Source organism: Gopherus evgoodei, chromosome 9 (assembly GCF_007399415.2).
Source record: "Gopherus evgoodei ecotype Sinaloan lineage chromosome 9, rGopEvg1_v1.p, whole genome shotgun sequence".
Lineage (NCBI taxonomy): Eukaryota > Metazoa > Chordata > Testudines > Testudinidae > Gopherus > Gopherus evgoodei.
The window spans coordinates 35,503,110-35,524,805 of record NC_044330.1 but is presented as its reverse complement, the minus strand read 5'-3'; the positions used below and the strand labels follow the sequence as shown (position 1 = coordinate 35,524,805).

At 39.5% G+C, this 21,696-nt stretch overlaps 1 protein-coding gene across 6 annotated transcripts in view; it reads left to right on the top strand.

Annotated features, from left to right (window-relative positions):
* AGFG1 (ArfGAP with FG repeats 1) overlaps positions 1-21,696 on the top strand; it is an 85,982-nt gene that overhangs the window by 33,054 nt on the left and 31,232 nt on the right. For all 6 annotated transcript variants that reach the window (XM_030574904.1, XM_030574908.1, XM_030574906.1 and 3 more), the window contains exon 3: positions 15,861-15,976. In XM_030574904.1, the coding sequence (XP_030430764.1) occupies positions 15,861-15,976 (116 nt within the window). The remainder of the gene's footprint in view (positions 1-15,860; positions 15,977-21,696) is intronic.

Genomic DNA, 21,696 nt, shown 5'->3' with positions numbered 1-21,696 from the left:
AAAACTGATTAATCTCACTGTTAAATGTCAAATGATTTTCTGTTATATTTTTGGATGTTTTTTCTGCATTTTCGAATATATTGATTTCAATTACAGCACAGAATGCAAAGTGTGTAGTGCTCACTTTACATTTATTACAAACATATGCACTATAAAAAGGATAAAAAATAGTATTTTTCAGTTCACCTCACAAGTACTGTAATCTCTAATGTGAAAGTGCAGTTTACAAATGTAGGGGTTTTTGGTTGCATAACTGCACTCAAAAATAAACAAGTTTATTTATATTTCCTGGAGATAATGCTGTCTGCTTCTTATTTACAATGTCACCTGACACTTTTGTAGCCAGTGTTGCAAGGTATTTATGTTCCAGATATGCTAAACATTCATGTGTCCCTTTATGCTTTGGCCACCATTCCAGAAGACATGCTTCCATGCTGATGACTGGTTCTGCTTAATAATGATCCAATGCAGTGTGGACTGACACATGTTCATTTTCATCATCATGAGTCAGATGCCACCAGCAGAAGGTTGACTTTCATTTTTGGTGGTTCAGGTTCTATAGTTTCTGCACTGTAATCTTTCTCTTTTAAGACTTCTGACAGCATGTTCCACCTCTTATCCCTCTCAGATTTTGGAAGGTACTTCAGATTCTTAAACCTTGATGTGCTGTAGCTGTATTTAGAAATCTCACATTGGTACCTCCCATGCGTTTTGTTAAATCTGCAGAAGGTGTCTTTAAAATGAACAACATGTGCTGGGTCATCATCTGTGACTGCTGTAATATGAAATATATGGCAGAATGCGGGTAGAACAGAGCAGGGGGCGTACAGTTCTCCCTCAAGGAGTTCAGTCACAAATTTAATTAACACATTTTTTTAACAAGTCATCAGCATGGAAGCATGTAGGTATGCATGAAGCTTGTAGGCTCTAAAGTTTTACTTTGTTTTGAGTGCAGTTATGTTTTAAAAAAAAATTACATTTGTAAGTTGCACTTTGATGAAGAGATTGTACTACGGTATGAGACGAACTGAAAAATACTATTCAGTTTCACTTTACAGTGCAAATGTTTGTAATAAATAATATAAAGTGAGCACTATACACTTTGTATTCTGAGTTGTAATTGAAATCAATATATTTGATGTAGAAAAACATCCAAACATATTTATAATAAATTTCAGTTGGTATTCTATTATTGGTTAACAGTGCAATTAAACCTGTGATTATGATTAATTTTTTGAGTTAATTGCATGAGTTAACTGATTGACAGCCCTAAAAATGATCATCCTTTATAACAAAATATAAGCATGAAATAGGTTGTTCTTTAATGACAATCAGGTTCAGCTTTAAGAATGGAAGTAGGAAAAGCTTTTAAAAAGCTTTTTTAGTAGTGATACAGAGCACTTGCTGAAGAGTTTGACTGGCAATCATTTCTAGACAGACTTGAACAAACTCTGACGTTATTAGTCTATGAAATTGTTTGGCTCTTAACTGCTTAAAATCAAATATTAAATCAGAATAGTCTTGCAGTTTCACAAATCTTCAGGTCACGGCTTGAATATGTTATAAAATATTGTAGCTTTGTGTTGGTGCAGGGGATGTAGCTGGGGCCCTGAATGTTCTGATCACAATGTAAAACCGTGATCATGGAGTTTGCTACAGATACCACCCTCTTGTTCACAGCATTATGTTCTAGAATCTGAGTTTCATTTAAAATACTAAGATTGCCAAGAAAACTTTTCATTGGTCTATATTCTGCTCACACTTTGAGTGTTTTTTCCAAAGTTTGCAACAGTGGCTAAGAGGTGCAAATAGGTGCTCTTTTACTACATAAGGATAACTATATCGGAAATATACAGCTAATATGTTTCTCCCATAATACTAAACTCCCTTTTAAGGTGCCAAAACCATCAAACTCCACTCCCTGATTTAATTGCTTTTGTATTGCATTTGTATTGTTATCAATACAAAAATCTTCAGTACATTGAAAATTGAATGAGACAACATAAGCAGTTTGAATTTAATATCAAAACAAATACAGTGATCACTGTACTGATTTTATTGTTCCCTGTTCAAAATGCGTCCTTTAAGTTAAAGCTCCTCCAGAAACCAGAGGGCCTCACTGGGTAAATTAGTTTCAGGTTGCCTTAGAGACACAGTAGCTTGTCCTTAGCAGTGAAGGATCAACAAGAGTAGATGTCTTTTTTTAGTCAAAGTTAAGTAAACTTAGCTGAAGTATAAATGTTGATTACAGAGCATCTCTTGGATAGTGCTTTAGTGTTTTTTATAAAAAAAACAAAAAAAATTGTACAATTAAAATATACTTAATTTGTTAAATAAGCATTTTGTTTTCTGTTGTCCTCTTGAGATATAAAGTAGTCCAGAATCTGTCTGAGCAAATTGGAGTACCCCATTGAAAAGCTTAATTATTGGCCTAATTTGCTGCACAAAGTAGCACAGTTTATGTACATCTTGAAAGAAGAAATAATTTCATGTTGTAGGAGAAATTGAACAGTTTCTTGTCAGTGCTGTTGCTATACAGGACTCTTTTTTTAACAAAGTTGATTAGACATTGGATGTCAAAGGTTTTAGACATCTAATTTTAAACACTCCATTCCAAAAAACTTTGCCAGTTCTGCCTGTTTACTGGAAATCAGGGCAAGTAGATACTTAAATCTGTCTTTTTGGCACTTTCTCTTATTGTCCTTTGTGGCTGAACAATGATTCTTCTCAATTTTGTCAACCAAAAATATATTGTTTTTAAAAGAAATGCCTGACCTGTAACAATGTCTAGTGATTTATGATAGCCTTGTTCAGCTCTTTGAAAAGGCCAAATCCACGAGTAATCCATCTTAACTTGTGACTTAGATGTGAAACAATTGGGTGCATTTTCACTGGCACATTATAAAAATTTAAGTCACTCAAGATGTGCCTGGTAGTTGTTGGCAGGCATATTCCATTGCCCCTCCACAGTTAGGGAATCCCATTGCTGCAAAGCCATCCACAATTTCATGCATTTTGTCAAGAGTCACGATCTTTCGCTGTAGGATACGATTTAATGGCCTTGCATGCTTGCATTAACATAGCCCCAATAGTCAACCTCCCTACTCCATACTGGTTCGCAACTGACTGGTAGCAGTCTGGAATTGCCAGTTTCCACACTGCAATTTCCACACACTTCTTCACCAAGAGGGCAGCTCTCATTTGGGTGTCCTTGCACCACAGGGCTGGGGCAAGTTCAGCACACAGTTCAAGGAAAGTTCCACATCTGAAAGTTCTGCAGCTGCTGTTCGTCATCCCAGACCTGCATAATGATATGATCCAACCACTCTGTGTTAGTTTCCCAAGCCCAAAAGTGATATTCCACTGTGTTCAGCTCCTCGGTGAATGCCAAAAGCAATCTAAAGTTGCTGCTTTCCATGTCAGATACAGTGTCCAGCAAGTGTGACTGCCATTGCCTTGGTAATGTCAAGAATAACTCCACTGCTATTTGTGAAGTGTGTGGGATCCATTCGTGTGGTGGGGCAAGCAGGAAACAAGGGACTTTGGAAAAATGCCATGAACTGAAGATGGAAGCACATGGAATGCTGGGACAGAAAGCAGTGCATCATGGCGCATTGAGCCCTGACCCATGATGCCCCTCCACCTTCCCACAAGACCTAGCGGCAAAAGGGGGAGAGCTGCAATGTGGGATAACTACTCCCAGTACACTGCCATCATTGCTGATGCGAGTACCGCAGGTGTGAACATACTATGCTGCCAGTGGAAGACAATGTGAACACACACCAGAGATTTTCTTTGTGCTTTTATTATCAGCAACCAAACTCTTGGCAAAAATGCTCTGCCAGTGTAGAGACAGCCTAAGAAATAATTATTTATGCACTGTAAAGGACTAGATTAAGTACCCAATGGGAGAACTGAGTATATTCTTACAATTTAAACTTTCAGCTTTCGTAGGGCATTATATTGAATAGACTACTTATTGCTGCATAACCAAGATTCGCTATCACTGACTGAAACAAATACGTTAAGAAGCACAGTGTATTAGAATTTTTATAAGACCTCTTTTTATATACCACCTTTTCTTCACTCATTCCAAGCACCCTCTTTTGTTCTGTTAATTGATGGGAAGTATGGCACGAAAGGAATCGGTGTCAACATGCTCATACTTTTTAGACAAAGTGATCTTAACACTTAGGGACTAGTGTGTGCTCTCTATTACCACCTTGGAGTATGGTGGTGGTTTTGTTTTGGTTTTGTCCTCCCTCCCACCCCCCAAAAACAAAACAAAAAAACCCACAACTTATTAGTGAACTAGAGAATCTCTGAGTGCATGCAACAAGCATGTAACCATCCGCATATAGAAATATGTATGTAACATCCTCCATTTATGCTTCTGGTGGCTTTCGTTCTCCATCTTTATTATTAACAAATTTAGTATGTACTTTAAAAAACTTAATCCCACATTTGGTGGCATGACACAGGAAGTCCAAAGACTATCAAAGTACACACTTGCTTTTCTCCATTTCACACTAAAAAAAATTCCTACAGAGTGCTATTGAGACCTATCAAGCATTCTTTCATATAGTTTATAAATTACTAGAATAGTCATGCTCTGATGTTCAAACTTTATCAAATGACTAGGACTACAGAAATTCTTCTAGAGCTCAAAGGTCATTCATTTTGACTCCTGACTTTTCATAATTACAATAGCAAGCACAGGTGCTTCATGATGTCAAAGGAATTGGGCATCCCGTACCTTATGATTTGGAAGAATATTTCCCAGTTGACAGGTTGTTATACAATAATCTATTCTATGGAGAGGGAAAGGGTTCTGCATCTTCCTCTGAAAGTTCTCATCACTAGCTACTGTAGAATAGAATACTGGACTAGGTGGATCACTGGTTTGGGCAGAAGTTACTAAGGTTCAACTAAATTTGGGGAACGTGTCATGTGTTAGTCACATTCCACATGAACTAATAATATTTTTCACTTCTTCCTCTTTCCCGTACAATCCATAAATTATGCACATGTTGTGGGGGGAAATGCTTTTTTCTCTAATTTATTGGATGCCTTTTGCTCTTATATTATGAATTTGACCTCTGTGTTACTATAGTTTGTTCTGAGTCTGTAGCACTAATTTCAAGCCTTATCTGGTTTTAAGGGTCTCTGTGAAACATATGAAGACTGCTTTTCAAGAGCTGACTACAATGTTTGAAACAGCCATTATTAAGATAACTCTGCCAGTTTTGCTAGAGGCCTTATGAAAGTCATGAGTCACTCAGTCACTGGCATAGGTGGTGGAAGTTATGCCTTCTGTGAAGGTAGCCTCTGAATGACCTTGATGTCATTCTATTCTTTTTGCAATTGCTGAAGTTAAAAGGTATAGGTATACCTGATATAGGTGGAAGAGCTTGTAACTTCCACGTTTAACTAAAATTAAAACAAAGTCATAAATCTTTTGTGGGTTTAGTTGTAAATAAGTAGCTACCAATTCAAATCATTGGGATACTATAGTTATTGGGGCAGGTCAAAATTTTTATGTTGAAATTACTTTTGATGGAAAACTGGCTTCTTGACTAAATGAGGTTTTTTTTTTTTTTTTTTTTTTTTTTTTTTTTTGTGGAAAGTGTCTGCTTTCGGGGCCAGGAGGGGAGGGGATGACTTTGGAGGTTTATGTTGCCACCGTGCCTCATTCTTTATAGGTCAGTTTCCCTGGCTGAATTAAATCTACCATGATATACTGTTTCCTGTCTTGAACGGAGGAGGCCCTTGGCGCACCTTAGGAAATATAGTCTGACCAGGGCCCTGCCTGTAGAAGAGAATGGGGTACGTAAGGCATCCTAATTACAACTCCCATGAGGCACTGTGGCAGCATTTCCAAATCAAACTTTCTTTTGTCCGGTTGAATTATTTTGATACTTAAACTTTTTTGAGGGAGAGGGAAGAGAGGAAGAAAAATTGCTCTGGAAAATATTGATATCAATTACTTATTAACCATCTAATATATGTTGTTGTTTTCTGCTGATGTTTCTTTGCCACCTTCCCCTAGTATAGTGGCTCTCAAATTTTTTTGTATTGTGATCCCTTTCAGACAGCAAGCTTCTGAGTGTGATTCCCCCCCCCCCCCAGTTAAAAACATTTTATATTGAACATTATTTTAAATGCTACATTTATAACTCTGAAAATGAATTTACCTTTTTCTCACTGCATTTAAATTAAGACTAAAATACATTTTTTATCAAATTGCTATAAGCAGAAAAGTTTTTTTTTTTTTTTTTTTTTTTTTTAAATAAAATAATTACTGTTTAATACTGGGAGGGGACGGCTGAATAAAAATTGTCAATATCGCTTTTTTCTCCCACAGCAGACTTCGTGCCCCAATGCCACTCTTCTGTGCTGCTGCTGGCAGTGGTGCTGCCTTTAGAGCTGGGCAGCTGGAGAGCAGTGGCTGCTAGCTTGGCGCCCAGCTCTGAAGACAGTGCTGCTGCCAGCAGCACTGCAAATTACAGAAGTAAGGATGGCAGTGCCATACCATGGCATCCTTATTCTGTGTAACATTTGAACTTTGCAGGAGTGGTTATGGAGTGAGAGGACCTATGGTAAATTTTAGGGTGGCTATAGCACCCACAAGCCCTCCCTCAGTTTGTCCCTGCTGTGTATCTGTTAAATTATAAATCCCTTTTTGCTGATCTCAGTGTTTTGATTGGTCTGCGGTTTAATGCAACTCTTCAGCTGCTGAACAATTAAGCTCTCTGATGTTGTCTCAATCCTATCTTTTTAGTCTCAAGATGACACACAACTATAATCCCCAGAGTCCAATTTCCTTAAAGTGGTGGTAAAATATATATATATAAAAAAAAAATTTTACGAACGATTGCTGCATTTATGTTTACAATACTATTTGAAGTAAATACACTACATTGTGACGGAAAAGCGGGTTATTTTCTGAAATGTTAGATTTTAAATGATATTTGATAGCAGTTGCTCTGTTTTGTGTATGCATTTGCAACCCCCACATAACCTCGCAACCCCCAGTTTGAGAACCCTTTTCCTAATATGTATGGCTAACAACTGAGGATGCAAGTGGTTTGACAGGCAGAAGTGTAACTGTCTCTGGTTGAGAGACTCTTCTATTGTTTTTGTTCTTTGTTTAAAGAAATTTCCATGACACAAACCCGCTGCGTTGGTTTGCATTTTGAAAACCTTTTCAAAAAGAGAAGGGCTGCTGCTTATTATTATTATTATTATTTATTATTAAATGAAAGTTTAGGTCTCTTCAGGAAAGGCTGAAGAGTTGTGGTGAAGTTCCTAAATACTGGAACCCTTGAAGAGCATTTGTCCAGGAATGATAAATAAAACCTGGGCTGCTACACTGAACTATCTTTGATGTTTTAGAAGTCAAATCTTTAAATAATCAAACCCCCTCTGCCCCAGGGACTGGTCTACATTCAGAATTTGTCTGCACAGTTTTTTGGGACCAATAGTTACCAATTTTAAACCAATATGCTTACATTGGTGCAAAAAATGTGTGGGAGTAGCTTTTGGTTTTTGCATTGATTTAACTAACAGTCAAAACAAGTTATGCTGATTAAACACTCTGATGCCAGTATAACTGTCCACACTAAGGGTTGGCCCTGATTAGACAGTTGAGTTTATTCTGCTGATTTTAAATTGTTGGAAAAAACTGGGTGTAGACAATCTTTAAATTGCAAATCTCAAGTTACTTGTCCAATTAAACAGAAGTCTTCTCACCTCCCTTAACTCCCCTCCATGTTCGAGAAACTACTTCAGGGGGAAAGGATTTTGAGAGATCGAGTTTTCATAACACTGCAGTAGAAAGCAAGTTACAGGTTTAACTATTGACTCAACCTGACTTTATAGAAAACGTACTTTCAGATGTCATTATTACTGGAAGCATACAATTCTTTTTACTCTACTGCGATTAGTAATTCAGCACTTCTGATGTCAAAATTAGTTATTAAACAGTTATAACTTACTTATGCAAGGAAACTATTTCCAAATTTTTCCTGCCATGAGTATTCTGGTTTGAAACATAGTTTTGTTGTGTTGTCATCTCTAGTTTTTTGCTTTGCAAATTGTTTATGTACATAAACAAAATAATGGCATCTCTACAGGGGCTCTTGCCCAGCACAGCTATGTTGGGATCACACCCCTACGTACTCCTGGCAGACATAATTGTGAAAGTTTGTGTGTAGGCCTAGCCTTACTTTATATATTTCCCCCACTGCTTTGTGCCCCCATTTTGGAAAATGCTGGAATAGATGTTTATAACATACATGCTCTCCTTTCATGCATGATTTTGAGTGAAAAAGTTAAGCATTTGCATTTAAAGTATCATCCTTGATGTCTGTGCTGCCTAATTCAGATGAAATTAATGGGTTACTTGACACCTAAAAACTATCATTTTGGGCTCTCTGAAATTGGGCAGATGCTACTGCATCAGTTCCACTCTAGTAGCATTTTCAAGGCTTTCTCCAAAGCCAAAACAGCAGGAGACACACTCCTTTCAAAATAAAAGCTGAAACTACAGGTAGTTAAGTCCATTTGTCTGCTGTGCCCTGCTGTAGGAGTGTTTCCCGAAGCATGAGATAGTCTCTGCCCTGAAGATCTTGCAATCTAACTAAACAAGATGGAGTGTGAGAGAGAAAGTAGTAGTATCCCCCTTTTACAGTTTGGCAGCTGAGGAGCAGATAATGGTCTTCATTTCTCTCTCTACCTGTATACATATTTTTCTCTTGTGGTCAAGAAGACAGTGATAAACTGGAAGGATTCCAGAGAGCTACAGCAGTAATTAGGGGGTTGAATAGGTTTTATGAGGGTAGATTAAAAGAGATGTTTGTGTAGTTTGACTACATGATGAGATGGGTTATTTCTATGTGTTAGAAGGATATAAAGGTGAAGGAATGAAGAATTGTCTCTTCCATGGGAGTTTGAGAAATATATTAGAATTGGGAGCTTTAATTGAGTCAGCCTACCAATTCTTTTTAAATTGTGGAATAATTTCCATAATACGATGCTAAATCCAGCTCAAAGCATTGGTATATGTGCAGTAGGGAACGATCAGATAACACAACTATGGACCAGACCTAATATTCAAAATAGAATCTCTAGCATTTTTCTATCTTTTGGTACACTTAATATCATAGCTGAAGGGACAATGGCTAATTAAAGGAAACTTTTTCATTTATCCTGGTGAATGACTGGGAATTATCAGTGAGGTCAAAGCTTGAACTACAGTGTAGTCTTTCATGTTTGCAAGTCAGTTAAGGCTGGTCCTGATGAGACTTACGTACCATTTTAGGCCTGGAATTTGTGTGGTTGATTCCCAATGCAAGTGATCTCTGCTGACCATGTTCCCTTTAGCATACACAAGCATTTGTCAAACTGGGGGTCTTCCCCCTACAATAGGCTTGCAACCCCCTTTTGGGTCGTCACAGTATTGTCATGCTTATTTCTATGCTGCCACCAAAGCGAGGTGGTCAGAGAGTGGTGGCTGCAGCCTGCATGCCCGGCTCTGAAGGCTGCACCGCCAGCAAAGCAGTACAGAAGTAAGGGTGGCATAGTATGAATGATTGGAAGCGGGTGGGGGCGATGTGGGGACATCGTGGCCCTAGGTACTGTCAAAGAAAGTCTCTCTCAGCAAAGAAGGTTTGAGAATCCCCGGCATACACTATTGTATCTGATTGTTCACTTAAGAATTTTTCCTAATAGCTTTCAGATCCTGTAAGTGTCTCTTTGGGTGCATTATCTCATGGCCCACTTACCAGCGAGGCAGCAGTTAAAAGGTTTAGTCACCAAAATGTTTAGCAAGTCTAAAGTTTATATGTTCCAGCTAGGTTACAGTTTGAGTAAATTATGTTAAAATTTCAAATCAGTGTTTTCATTATTTGGATATTTTGACTCTTAAACTAGAACACTAAAAACAAGTACTATATCTGTTTTTAAATGTTTTTGTGATTTCTGATTTACCAGCATTTCCTAGTCTCTGCTATTTTAAAACTTTTTTTTCTATTTTCATTGTGGCACTGTTTTTTTTTTCTCCATGTAATTAATCCCTTATGTGCTGTGCCTGCTCTTACATTACATAACTTTTCAGTTTTTAAAAATGCACCAGATGTGTGTCTATCATTGCTATTCTAAAAGGACTACAGGAATGTCAGGGTATAACCCCCACTCTGAACCTTAGTGTCCAAAAGATGGGGTACCAGCATGAATCCCCCTAAGCTTAATTACCAGCTTAGATCTTGTAGTGCTGCCACCAACCAGGACTTGCAATGCCTGGTATACTCTGGTCCTCCCAAAACATTCTCAGAGGACCCCAAGACCCAGACCCCCTGGATCTTACACAAGGAAAGTAAACCCTTTTCCCCCACCGTTGCCTATCCCAGGCTTTCCCTCCTTGGGTTACCCTGGAAGATCACTGTGATTCAAACTCCTTGAATCTTAAAACAGAGAGGAATGCACCTTTCCCCCTCCTCTTTTCCCCTCCCCAAGAGGTAACACAGATTCAAGGTCCGTGAATCTAAAATAGAGGGATTCCACCTTCCCCCACCCTCCCTTCTCTCTCCCTGTCTCCCACCAATTCCCTGGTGAGTACAGACTCAATTCCCTTGAGCCTCAACAAGGGGAAAAAATCAATTGGGTCTTAAAAAGAAAAAACTTTTATAAAGAGAGAAAAAAAAGTAAGTTGTCTCTGTAATTTAGATGGAAAATGTTACAGGGTCTTTCAGCTTATAGACTCTAGAGAGGAGCCTTCCCCCCAGCACAAATACACATTAAAATCATTCCAGCAAAACACACGTGCAAATAAAGAAAACAATCAAAAAGACTAAACCGCCTTTTACTGGTACTTACTATTTGAATAGAAAATTAGAGAGGCTGTAGGTACGTCTGGTTACCCTCTCAGAACTCAGAGAGAACAACAGACAGACAAACAACAGAAAACAAAGACTTCCCTCCACCGAGATTTGAAAGTATCTTTTCTTCTGATTGGTCCTCTGGTCAGGTGGTCCAGGTTCACTGCTTGTAACCTTTTACAGGTAAAAGAGACATTAACCCTTAAGTATTTGTTTATGACAAGGAAGAATTTCATGGTTGTACTGTAGATTACAATCGAAGGTTTGAAGCAAACTTTTTTTTAGATTCTGAAATTTTCAGGACTGGGTCCATGTCAGTGAACAGCCTCAACAGTATGTTCTTCAATGGAGCATCTCGGTGCTATCATGACACAAATACTAAATGATCACCACCGCTCTACAGCGTATCAGATACATGCAACATGCAATTTGAATGTAATTGAGTTAAATTTGGCACATGCATCACTTTTTAGAATAAGAAACATCTGAGACCGTAGGATGCATTAACAGGTGTGTTGTAAACAAGACACGAGAAGTCATTCTTCCGCTTTACTCTGCGCTGGTTAGGCCTCAACTGGAGTATTGTGTCCAGTTCTGGGCACCGCATTTCAAGAAAGATGTGGAGAAATTGGAGAGGGTCCAGAGAAGAGCAAGAAGAATGATTAAAGGTCTTGAGAACATGACCTATGAAGGAAGGCTGAAGGAACTGGGTTTGTTTAGTTTGGAAAAGAGAAGACTGAGAGGGGACATGATAGCAGTTTTCAGGTATCTAAAAGGGTGTCATCAGGAGGAGGGAGAAAACTTGTTCATCTTAGCCTCCAATGATAGAACAAGAAGCAATGGGCTTAAACTGCAGCAAGGGAGATTTAGGTTGGACATTAGGAAAAAGTTCCTAACTGTCAGGGTAGTTAAACACTGGAATAGATTGCCTGGGGAAGTTGTGGAATCTCCATTTCTGGAGATATTTAAGAGTAGGTTAGATAAATGTCTATCAGGGATGGTCTAGACAGTATTTGGTCCTGCCATGAGGGCAGGGGACTGGACTCGATGACCTCTCGAGGTCCCTTCCAGTCCTAGAGTCTGAGTCTATGATACTTAATGCAGACATAGTCTATGCCCTTTAAGGTTTGCCTTGCATAAGCTTTAACACACAACTCTTCAAAGGGCTTTTGTTATAGGGCTTGGCTACACTCGAAACTCCAAAGTGAGTGGTTGCGGCGCCAGCGCTGGGAGAGCTCTCCCAGCGCTGCTGGTACTCCACCTCCCTGAGGGATTAGCTTACAACACTGGGCGCCATGCTCAGAGCGCTGGGACACTGTTTACACTGGCGCTTTACAGCGCTGTAACTTGCTGCGTTCAGGGGGGTGTTTTTTCACACCCCTGAGTGAGAAAGTTGCAGCGCTGTAAAGCGCCAGTGTAGCCGACGGCCCAGTTTGACTTTTAGCTGTAATATGTAATCCTTTCATTAATAGTTGATACAAATGTCGTCATGTGAGTATCATCTCTGCTGTATCCATTCTTTTTGTTAATGTAACCTTAGTGATAAACTTAATTTGCCTCCCTGAAGTTTGGGAATAGTGAAATAAAGCTGCAATGCTTAACCCAAACAATGCCTGTATTTACCCTAACAAAAGGGAAACAAATTGATTATGTGCATAACAGTGGAGCTATGTGTGTCCTCCGTCCCTCCCCAAATTGTGCTTAATACTCACAGTTTGTGTGTTGCTGGAAGCAGTGAAGAGGTAAAACGTATGAGTGATGCCTGGAAGTGAGGCATGGATTCTGTCAAAGCTAGCCCTTATAACATGCGTTTAATTTAAAAAGGGATAGAGTAAATCATAGAAACTTTAGTCAAGTTACTGCTTTTGTGTTTAGGTGTATTTGAACAATAAAAATAAATTAGTCTACTTCCAAGAAATCTACTGCAAGTTTAATTCTTGAAGGTTAAAAAATACTTGTGAAACTCTGCCCTGCTCTACAGTACACAGTTAGGTCAACATAAGGCAGCTTATGTTGACCTAACTTTGTCAGTGTACACAGTGTACAGCCTTGCTCCTGCTGATGTAAGTGCCCTACTACACTGACATGACATAAGCCCAACATCACTCACAGAGGTGGAGTGATTTTGGTGTGGGTAGGGTGATGTCAGTGTAGACACTGCCTTGCTTATATCCTCTGTTGGCTGTCTTGTCAATTTCATGGCTCCTAGAGCTGTGAAAGTGACAGGAAAGCCTGCTCCAAGCTGGGCTGCCCCCTAGGCTCCCAGCTGGGCATTCGGCTGCCCCCTCAGCTTCCTGCTGGGGACCACAGCAGCTGACTGGACTCTAGTCGTGGATCTCCCTGCTGGAGGCGAGAAGCCCTTAGTGACTGGCATAGGGTGATCAGATGTCCTGATTTTATAGGGACAGTCCCGATTTTTGGGTCTTTTTCTTATATAGGTTCCTATTACCCCCTCCCCCTGTTCCGATTTTTCATACTTGCTGTCTGGTCACCATAGGCTGGCAGCAGGGAATTGAGAAGCAGCAGGCAGCTTTCCCACCATCCCCGCTTCCAGTGGGGAGCTGTGCAGAGCAGAGAGCCCTGGCTCCCAGCCCCTATGCTGCCCCTCTTCAGTTGGTGGAAGTGTTCCTGGTGAGGACGCCCACCACTGACAGAAGGATGGTTGTGTGCACATCAGCAGTAATTACTGCAGAGACTGTAAATTGATCTAATCTAGATTCATTTAAGATTATAGTTAGACATACCAACTGATGTTTGTCTGAAGCCGTATTTGAATAAAAATTGGAAATCAATTAATGCACAAAACCAGCATTTTAAACTTGTTTATTAGCGCAATAAAACTACCATAAAATGTGCTAGATGCAGAAGAAAATTTAGCAAAACATGTTTTGCATTTAAAGCCAGCGTGTATTTATGTAGTTAGTGAATGGAATAAGCTGTACAGGCAAAACAATAGTTTTGCTGATACCAGCGCAGTTCACATGAGTAGTACTTTGCTGCTAGGGTATACTGGCATAGCTATAGCGACAAAGTAGTAATGCTAGTGTAGACCCCTGGCATGTGCTTGCTTTGCCTTCTGGGAACTCCACGTGAAGGGAATCCCTAGCAAGGGATTTCTGGGATGGCTTTTGTTTTCTTTAAACAACCTGAGTGATGCAAAGAGTACAGAATCTTCCCAAAAGTACTTCTAGTGCCCCCTCGACCTTCCTGAAATATCTTCCAAACTCAGACTGAAAAGGTTGGACACCGCTGACCTGAATCAGTCCTTTTACCGTGGATAAATGTACTTAAAGCCAAACTGAAAGTCCGACAGAATGTATTAAACTGGCACTCAGCTATGATATAGGAAGCAGTGCTTATGATTCAGAAAGTGGAACATGACCCTGTTAATCTATTATGCCAGTGCACTGTGCTGTCAGTGTGTTCCAGAAGAGATTTGTGGCCATTAAAGATTCCAGTTGCACTTTTTGTAGGAATATTTACTCCTTTGTCTTGGCTAAATTCCAGCTTTAGTAATCACTTTCTTCCCACCTGTATTTCCTGGGCAGCTTTAATTAAATAAGTTATCCATTTCTTGTACTATTATCAAAGAGTTGCCACCTTTCACTTCATTGGCTTTATTTCAGTAATGGATGAAGTGACCTTTATGAACTTTTTTAGGTTATATAACTCAAATTTATAAAGACCTTTGAGGTTTTTTTGGGGTGCAAATTACTATATGTATGTGTGTTCGTGTAGTTTAGAATGAGTGCTTAGAGGTAAAGCACTAAGTTTGACAATCCTTTTTTAACCTTATGATTAAAATAGAATGTGGTCCCAGGAATAATCTGTCATTGCATCATTGTACTCAGAGTTTATCTGATAATGTGAGGCTTTTGTTGAAAATATGTAATACGTGGCAGTAGAAATGTATATTCCCACTAACTTATTTGTGTATATTTTTTTAAGATTTGACTTTTTAAAAATATACTTTAGAAACTTTGAGATGGGGAATGAACTTGCTCTCTGTCACTGGGGGACTCTAAATTGTTGGCAGAAGGATATGCTCTAACCCTATTTGAGGAACTGTGGGGTTTTAAAAAAACCCAAACCAAAAACCTTTAATCAAGCAAGATAACTTGTCTCTCTGCCCTCACCCTTGCTGGGTTACTTTTCTATTCGTTCCTCTTTTGCTGAGTACAAAGTAATTAATGCAAAGTATTCAGCTGCTAATTCTGTTTTTTGCTGAGTTATAAAAACTACTGGCAATAAAGGCTGAGGGAGTCTTCATTCTCTCCTTGACTTTATTAATTTGTACCATTGAAGGAACAAGACCAGTTTGAGACACTTCTGTTTACGTGTGAAATCTTTGGTATTTTTAAACACCGTATGTTAATTTTTTCTAGGAAACCTTGCTGTTCCATAAGCTCCTCATATATTAGACAGGAATTTGTTTTGTTCAGCTAAATACAAAGCACTGTATATTGGTAAATGTTAAAAGCTCAAAGACTTTTAAAAACAAATGCACACAAATATAATTAATGAGTTGGGGGTCTTCCAAACTTTACAAGTCACTATAAACTGAACAGAGAAGCAGGACAGAATTTTGTCTGTGGTTTGAATGTGTAGACTTCAGGGAGGAGTATTTGCTAAAGAGAAAAATGGCATTTAGATGTGTTACATCATTGGGAGTACTTTCAAAATCAAGTACTTTCTGTTTGTGCCTGTTAAATAAGAGACTAGGATTTCTGTTTGCCTTGCTGAGATCAATAGCCTTGCAACACCTAAACAGTGCATTATACACTCACACTTGGCTGAAATATCAAATAGTGTCAGACAAATCCTTTGCAAATAAACATGGTAAGAATGGATATTCAAAAAATTTATGCATTCTATCTATGGTTGTAAATTTAGAATGAAAATATAAATTTGAACTTGAAAGTTATTTTAATACTGATTTCTCTCTCTTTCCCTTTCCCTCCTCCATTATTCCCTTCAAATAAGGTATGTAAACAGATTTGGCTAGGATTATTTGATGATCGATCATCAGCAATTCCAGACTTCAGAGATCCACAGAAAGTTAAGGAGTTTCTACAGGAAAAATATGAAAAGAAAAGATGGTAAGCTAAGCTAACACTTTCTGTTAGTTTTGATAGAAAACTAATTTTGTTGTGTTTTTCTGTAACCAGAAATCCCTTTTGGGTTTACTGTAAATTTCTGACTAAAGTCAGTCTTTCATTGTGATTTAAAAATGAGTGTTACTTTGTGGCTGAAAAGAACTCAATTTTTAAAGAAGGCACTATACCTTATGGAAGACTTTTTGGACTTGTCTTCACGTACAGCACTGTGGCGGCACAGCTGCCACACTTTAGTGATGCTGCTGCTGTGCCAACAGGATAGCTTCTCCTGTTGGCATAGTTAATCCACCTTCACAAGAGACGGGAGCTATGTCAATGGGAGAAGCTCTCCCGATGACATAGCACTGTCTACACCGGCGGTGAGGTTGTCGTACCTACTTTGCCCAGCAACAGAGTTGTACTGATATAAGTCTGTAGGGCAGACCTGGGCATTGTAAAGCACTAAACATTACATCTGCATAGTCTGAACATTGCCAAACCTAGACATTCATTTAAAATTTTATGAAGACATGGACTTTTGTTAGTAGATGCACCACATAAGTTAGTGTGACATTCCCCAGGGACTGCTATGTCCCCTTAGCTCTCCAGCCTTTGCTAGTGAACAGCAAACCCTTCCAGGGTCTGCTCATTCACACCACCAGCATACAGAATCACTCCCAACTGAGTACATGAATCTATGCCCAGCCTCCACAAAACACATATAAGGCAACACCCACATATCCCTCAGGCCCAGCCTTCTCTTGTACTGTTCAGTAGCCCCACTGGACAGTACAAGCTCATAATTAGTCTTTCATTCCAACTGTGGGTAATAAATAGGCACCAGTCCTGTTGACCTGAGTAGTGTTACTGAAATATTGGGTCTGCCTAGCTGAAAGCCAATAACAGCCTGACAGGGATAAGGAAAAGATGCTTTATTCTTTGGTACAAAGACCCTATTCCATACAAATTTCACAAGCCTTTTATACACTTTTAGACAAAGACCCTTGCATGTTAACAGTTGATTGGTAGTGTCAAACCTCAGGGTTCTGTTATCTGTTCAGTAAAAACTTGTTTGAAGCAAGTTTTCTCTGCTTTGAGGCAGAAGGAAAAAAAGACTTCAAAAGTTCAGGTTACTGTATACGTGAGGCTTCTGCTTCCCCCTATTGCCTGCTTGTAAGCTATTAAGGGGGGCTACCAGTAACTTTTACAGCTCCCCCTACCCCTTTTGGACATGACAATCTGGGCCAGATTGTCAGGCCCGTTACGTAATTTACGATCAAGCTGAAGAGACAGGTACTGGGTTTTCTTACAGACAGCAGAGCCTTTGGTTACAGTATTACACAGACATTTTGCACATTACTGCCCAAACAATACATAGGAAAAACAGACTGAAAATAATCCATTTAACAATTGTACGGAAGAGGCCAGTAAACCATGACCCAAGGTCTGGGAAAAGGTCCTGAAAACTAAAGGTGTGATCAAGAGACACAGCATGGAAAACAGCAGCATTTTGTTTATACATAGGTCATCCTGATATCTTGTTTTTCTCACTTAAGAGATGCTAGTGTATCTACACATTATCTACACAAGGTCAAAACAATTTCTCACACAGTTGTTTTTCACTCGCCTCACACAGTCCTTGCTTCTACAAATCTCCCGTTATTAGGGTTACAGCTAGCTTAACGTTGGCTAACAAAAACTGTCATACATTGAGATCCCATACAAATCCCTGTCAGTTCTTTCTCTACTTCTACACTCCCCCCCTTTTGTACTTCTAGTACAACAGATATTTTCAAACCTCTGTTTGCATTAAGCCATGGATTTCAGATTCTACGTTAGATGTTTCAACCTTAGGGGTTTTGATTGGATGTAATGATAATGCATGATTAGCATGGACATGAAAGATATTACTATTATTATGTCTTTTACAACAACAACATAATCCTACGCTAACTAACAATAATACAAGCAGTAACATTTCCATAGCAATAATATGGTGAGGTTGTTGTACAGTTTTAGTTATAAAGCAAAATACATACTTAGTACATAAAATAGACTCTCTCTATAAGCTATATGAAAGGCATACTTTTCAACTTGATACATGTTTTGAAGCATGTGAATTTGGCCTTGTATTTCAGAGATTTTTTGAACCTCTGGTAACGACAAAAGCAAATTTTGAATCAATCAGATACAAAGTTGGTCCAGTTAAAGGGTATCTGGAAACTTAGGGTTACTTGCAAAATTCTATCTGCAGGCCAATAAACAATATGATTGCCTGCAGTGGTAATGAGATTAAAATGTATATCTTGCAATATGGTGGTTTTAACATACACACAGTTATTATTAGCTTGAAAAAGTAAGTGTCCTGTCAGGATAGTTCCTTGTCCTCTACCCTCCCAGCAAACGTTATCATGAACAGTGACAACTTCCCCTGGCTTTAGTTTATGGATACACTGAAGCTGTAGGGGTTCTAACAGCCAAAATGTTCATTGACTCCCTATTCCTATCCAAAATGTCAGGTATTATTCTAGGGGCACTGACTATAAATTAGTTAGGTATACCAGGTGTTCTGATTTCCCAGATGTCACGGTGAATAATCCAGTCCCACAATCCTCCTCCCCACGGACCCGTCAGGATTTGGTATGTGGGAGCTCACACCCCCCTAACTGGTCCAAATGCTTGTAAGGAGCACTGTGAATGTCCACACTTCCACTCAGAAAGTGTCTAAATAGGTCTCCATGACCACAGATCAGATGGTACTCCTGATGTGTCTGTAAGGGCAGAGGGCTAAGTCTGGTGCTCAAGATCACTCAGAAATGGCCATCAGCCGGTCATTCAGAAAATCCTGAATTTCTAAACATACTAATCCCACTGCAATGCCTTCCCAGCCTTAGTGATATTCAATGCCATCTTTCCTTGATGGTGTACTGTATTACATCTGTTATTTAACTATCCTCGATATTTTCAAAAGGCATTAACAGTAATAGCCTAGGAGGGGGTGTATTACAGAGTAATGGGGGAGATGGCAGGGGCAACAAGGTGCCTTTGGTACCTGTCATTTAAAATCCAATTAGGGAGAGTAATACATGCTGAAGGATTTATCCAGAACACAGGGCGCAGCCTGTAGAACAAACCCCAAAATCCAATCAATACCACATTCCCAAGCATGGGTCCCACAAATTTCTTCCTGCCAGCATATAATTCTTTGTTTCTTCACCAGGATCAGTTCTTAATATCCTTTCTAGTCAGGAATTCTTGGACTTTGGCAATTTCAGTGGAGTGAGTGTTCCTCCTTCCCTGAAACAGTTGTGGTTCAGCATCCTACAGGGGAGAGGTTACCAGCACATCACCCTGTAATCGTTTTGATTCTTCTAGAAAAATTCAGAGGCACCGTAGGTCTATTAATGGACAAGGGAGAGGTTACTAGCACTTCACCTTGTCCTTTTTCCCTGCTTTCCAGAAGGCACAGAAGGAAAAATAGGCTAATCATCAGTAGGAGAATCCTCCCGAGGTGGAGAGGTCTTTTTTTCAGTGAGAATCATGGGTCCAGGCAGTCAGTCTTTGGCATTTCACAGCGGTGTTGGTAGTCAGCAGGACATAATAAGGGCCTTTTCAGCATGGAGCCAAAGCAATCTTTCGTTGGTGGACCTTTACATAGATCCAGTCTCCTGGTTCCAAGGAGTGGCAAGGTTGCTAGGTCTTTGGGTAGCGCTTCTTTACCTGTGAGAAAAGAAACCTAACACATTTCATTAGTGCCTGGCAGTTTTGCAGATCTCATAGCTATTTGGGCACATTCAAGCCCCCTCCTTTTCTTGACTGTCAGCCAAGTCTTAGCTGTGAGCAGTGTCCTTAGCTAGTATGCTCAGGCTAAAGATTTTTTTTTTCCAGTTAATTCATTCTGTTCTTTTTCCTTCTTCCCTTCTTGGCTTCTTTTAACCTACAAAGGAAACTTCCACTCTTTACTGATACACTTTTTTTTCTCAACAGAGAACACATAAACATCGCCATTACACAGTACATTTGTCTTATTATTTAATGTAAGCCACATATACCCTTCCACTAAAATAACTTTATTACAGAGCTTTGAAGCAACAAGCCAGGACAAGCACACCCACTTTGAGGAGTTCACTTAATAAACCTCTAGTCCAATAGCTTCCCACCATCCCTAGCCCTCTGGCTAGAAATCTGAGGTAGTCAGAAGGATCCCATGTACAATATGGGGAGTGGGTTAACTTTTCTTGTCCTTGCTTCCAAAGACTATTGGTATGCAAATTTTAATAACAATTTTTTTCAATTAAAAGATTTGGCCAATGAAGTTTCTTTTTCTTGCTTAAGCAAATGTGGTAAACTTTAGTATATCACATTTTCCTGATTTTATCCAAACACTTGTATTCCAAGTTGAACAAAACAAGCATCTGCATTCCAAGCCAACCCCTCTGCCTGATTCCAAACCAGACCATCCCATGAAAACACTGAACACCACAATTCTGGCCACGAGACAAACACCACAAGACAGAACATAGAACACAAAACATAATTCCTATTGTGCCAGTAAATGCATGGTATGTTGAGTGCTGTTCAGCTGGCATCAGTTTTCTCTGATTATCTGAAAGACAAAAAACAGAGGTCTGCCCTTCTTCGGCTTGATAACAACAGTGGAGAGAGCAGCTCCAGAGTCCAGAAGACAAGAATAAACGGTTCCTCTTTGACATTCCTTTCTGAACACCAGATAAAGGGCTATCTTTAGAGGGTTCACCCAGAGACCTACCCATCTGTCTTCTGACACTCAAACAAAGAATTACACAGAGAGCAGAGGGAATTATGGTCTAAACCAGGATTTTCCACTTCTATTACACTGACCGCTACAGGGAACGGGACAGAAGGATCTCAATTCGACCTCAGAGCTTCATCGCACGCAATGGCTTCCACCCTGAGGAATTACGAACAAGAGGTTCAGTTCCGCCCACACACCTAATGCCCAAATGTATACAGAGCAGAAAAACAACAGTAACTGGTTAAACAGAACAGAACCAGATAGCGTTTCTTTATCCTATATGGGCTCAACTTATCGGAGCATGAACCCCGGGGGCTGCGGTGAAGCGAGGAAGAGGGGCTAAACACCCCAGTGGCGCCACTCCTAGTTCACCGCAGCCATCCAGAGTCCGATGTCTGAGCTAGGAGAGTCCCGTCTGGGGTTGCCAGAAACTGTTACCGAAATATCAGGTCTGCCTAGCTGAGAACCAATAACCGCCTGACAGGGATAAGGAAAAGATGCTTTATTCTGCAGAAAAAAGGAGAGCCTTGTACTTTAGTACAAAAACCCAATTCCATACAAATTTCACAAGCCTTTTATATACTTTTAGACAAAGATCCTTGCGTGTTAACACTTGATTGGTAAGTGTCAAACCTCGCGGTTCTGTTCCATAAAAACTGGCTTGAAGCAAGTTTTCTCTGCTTTGAGGCAGAAGAAAAGAGTTCAAAAGTTCAGGTTACTGTATACGTGAGGCTTCTGCTTCCCCCTACTGGCTGCTTGTAAGCTGTTAACTTTTACAGTAGAGATTCCCCAGACACTTGAATCAAACACACTGGCTTAGATAAAGTAATAAAAGAAGGTTTTATTAACTGCAGACAGGTAGATTTTAAGTTTTTATAATTAGTATGGCATAGACATTAGAATTGTTTACAAAAGAAATAAAAAGAGAAAATTGCAAGGTAATTCCTAA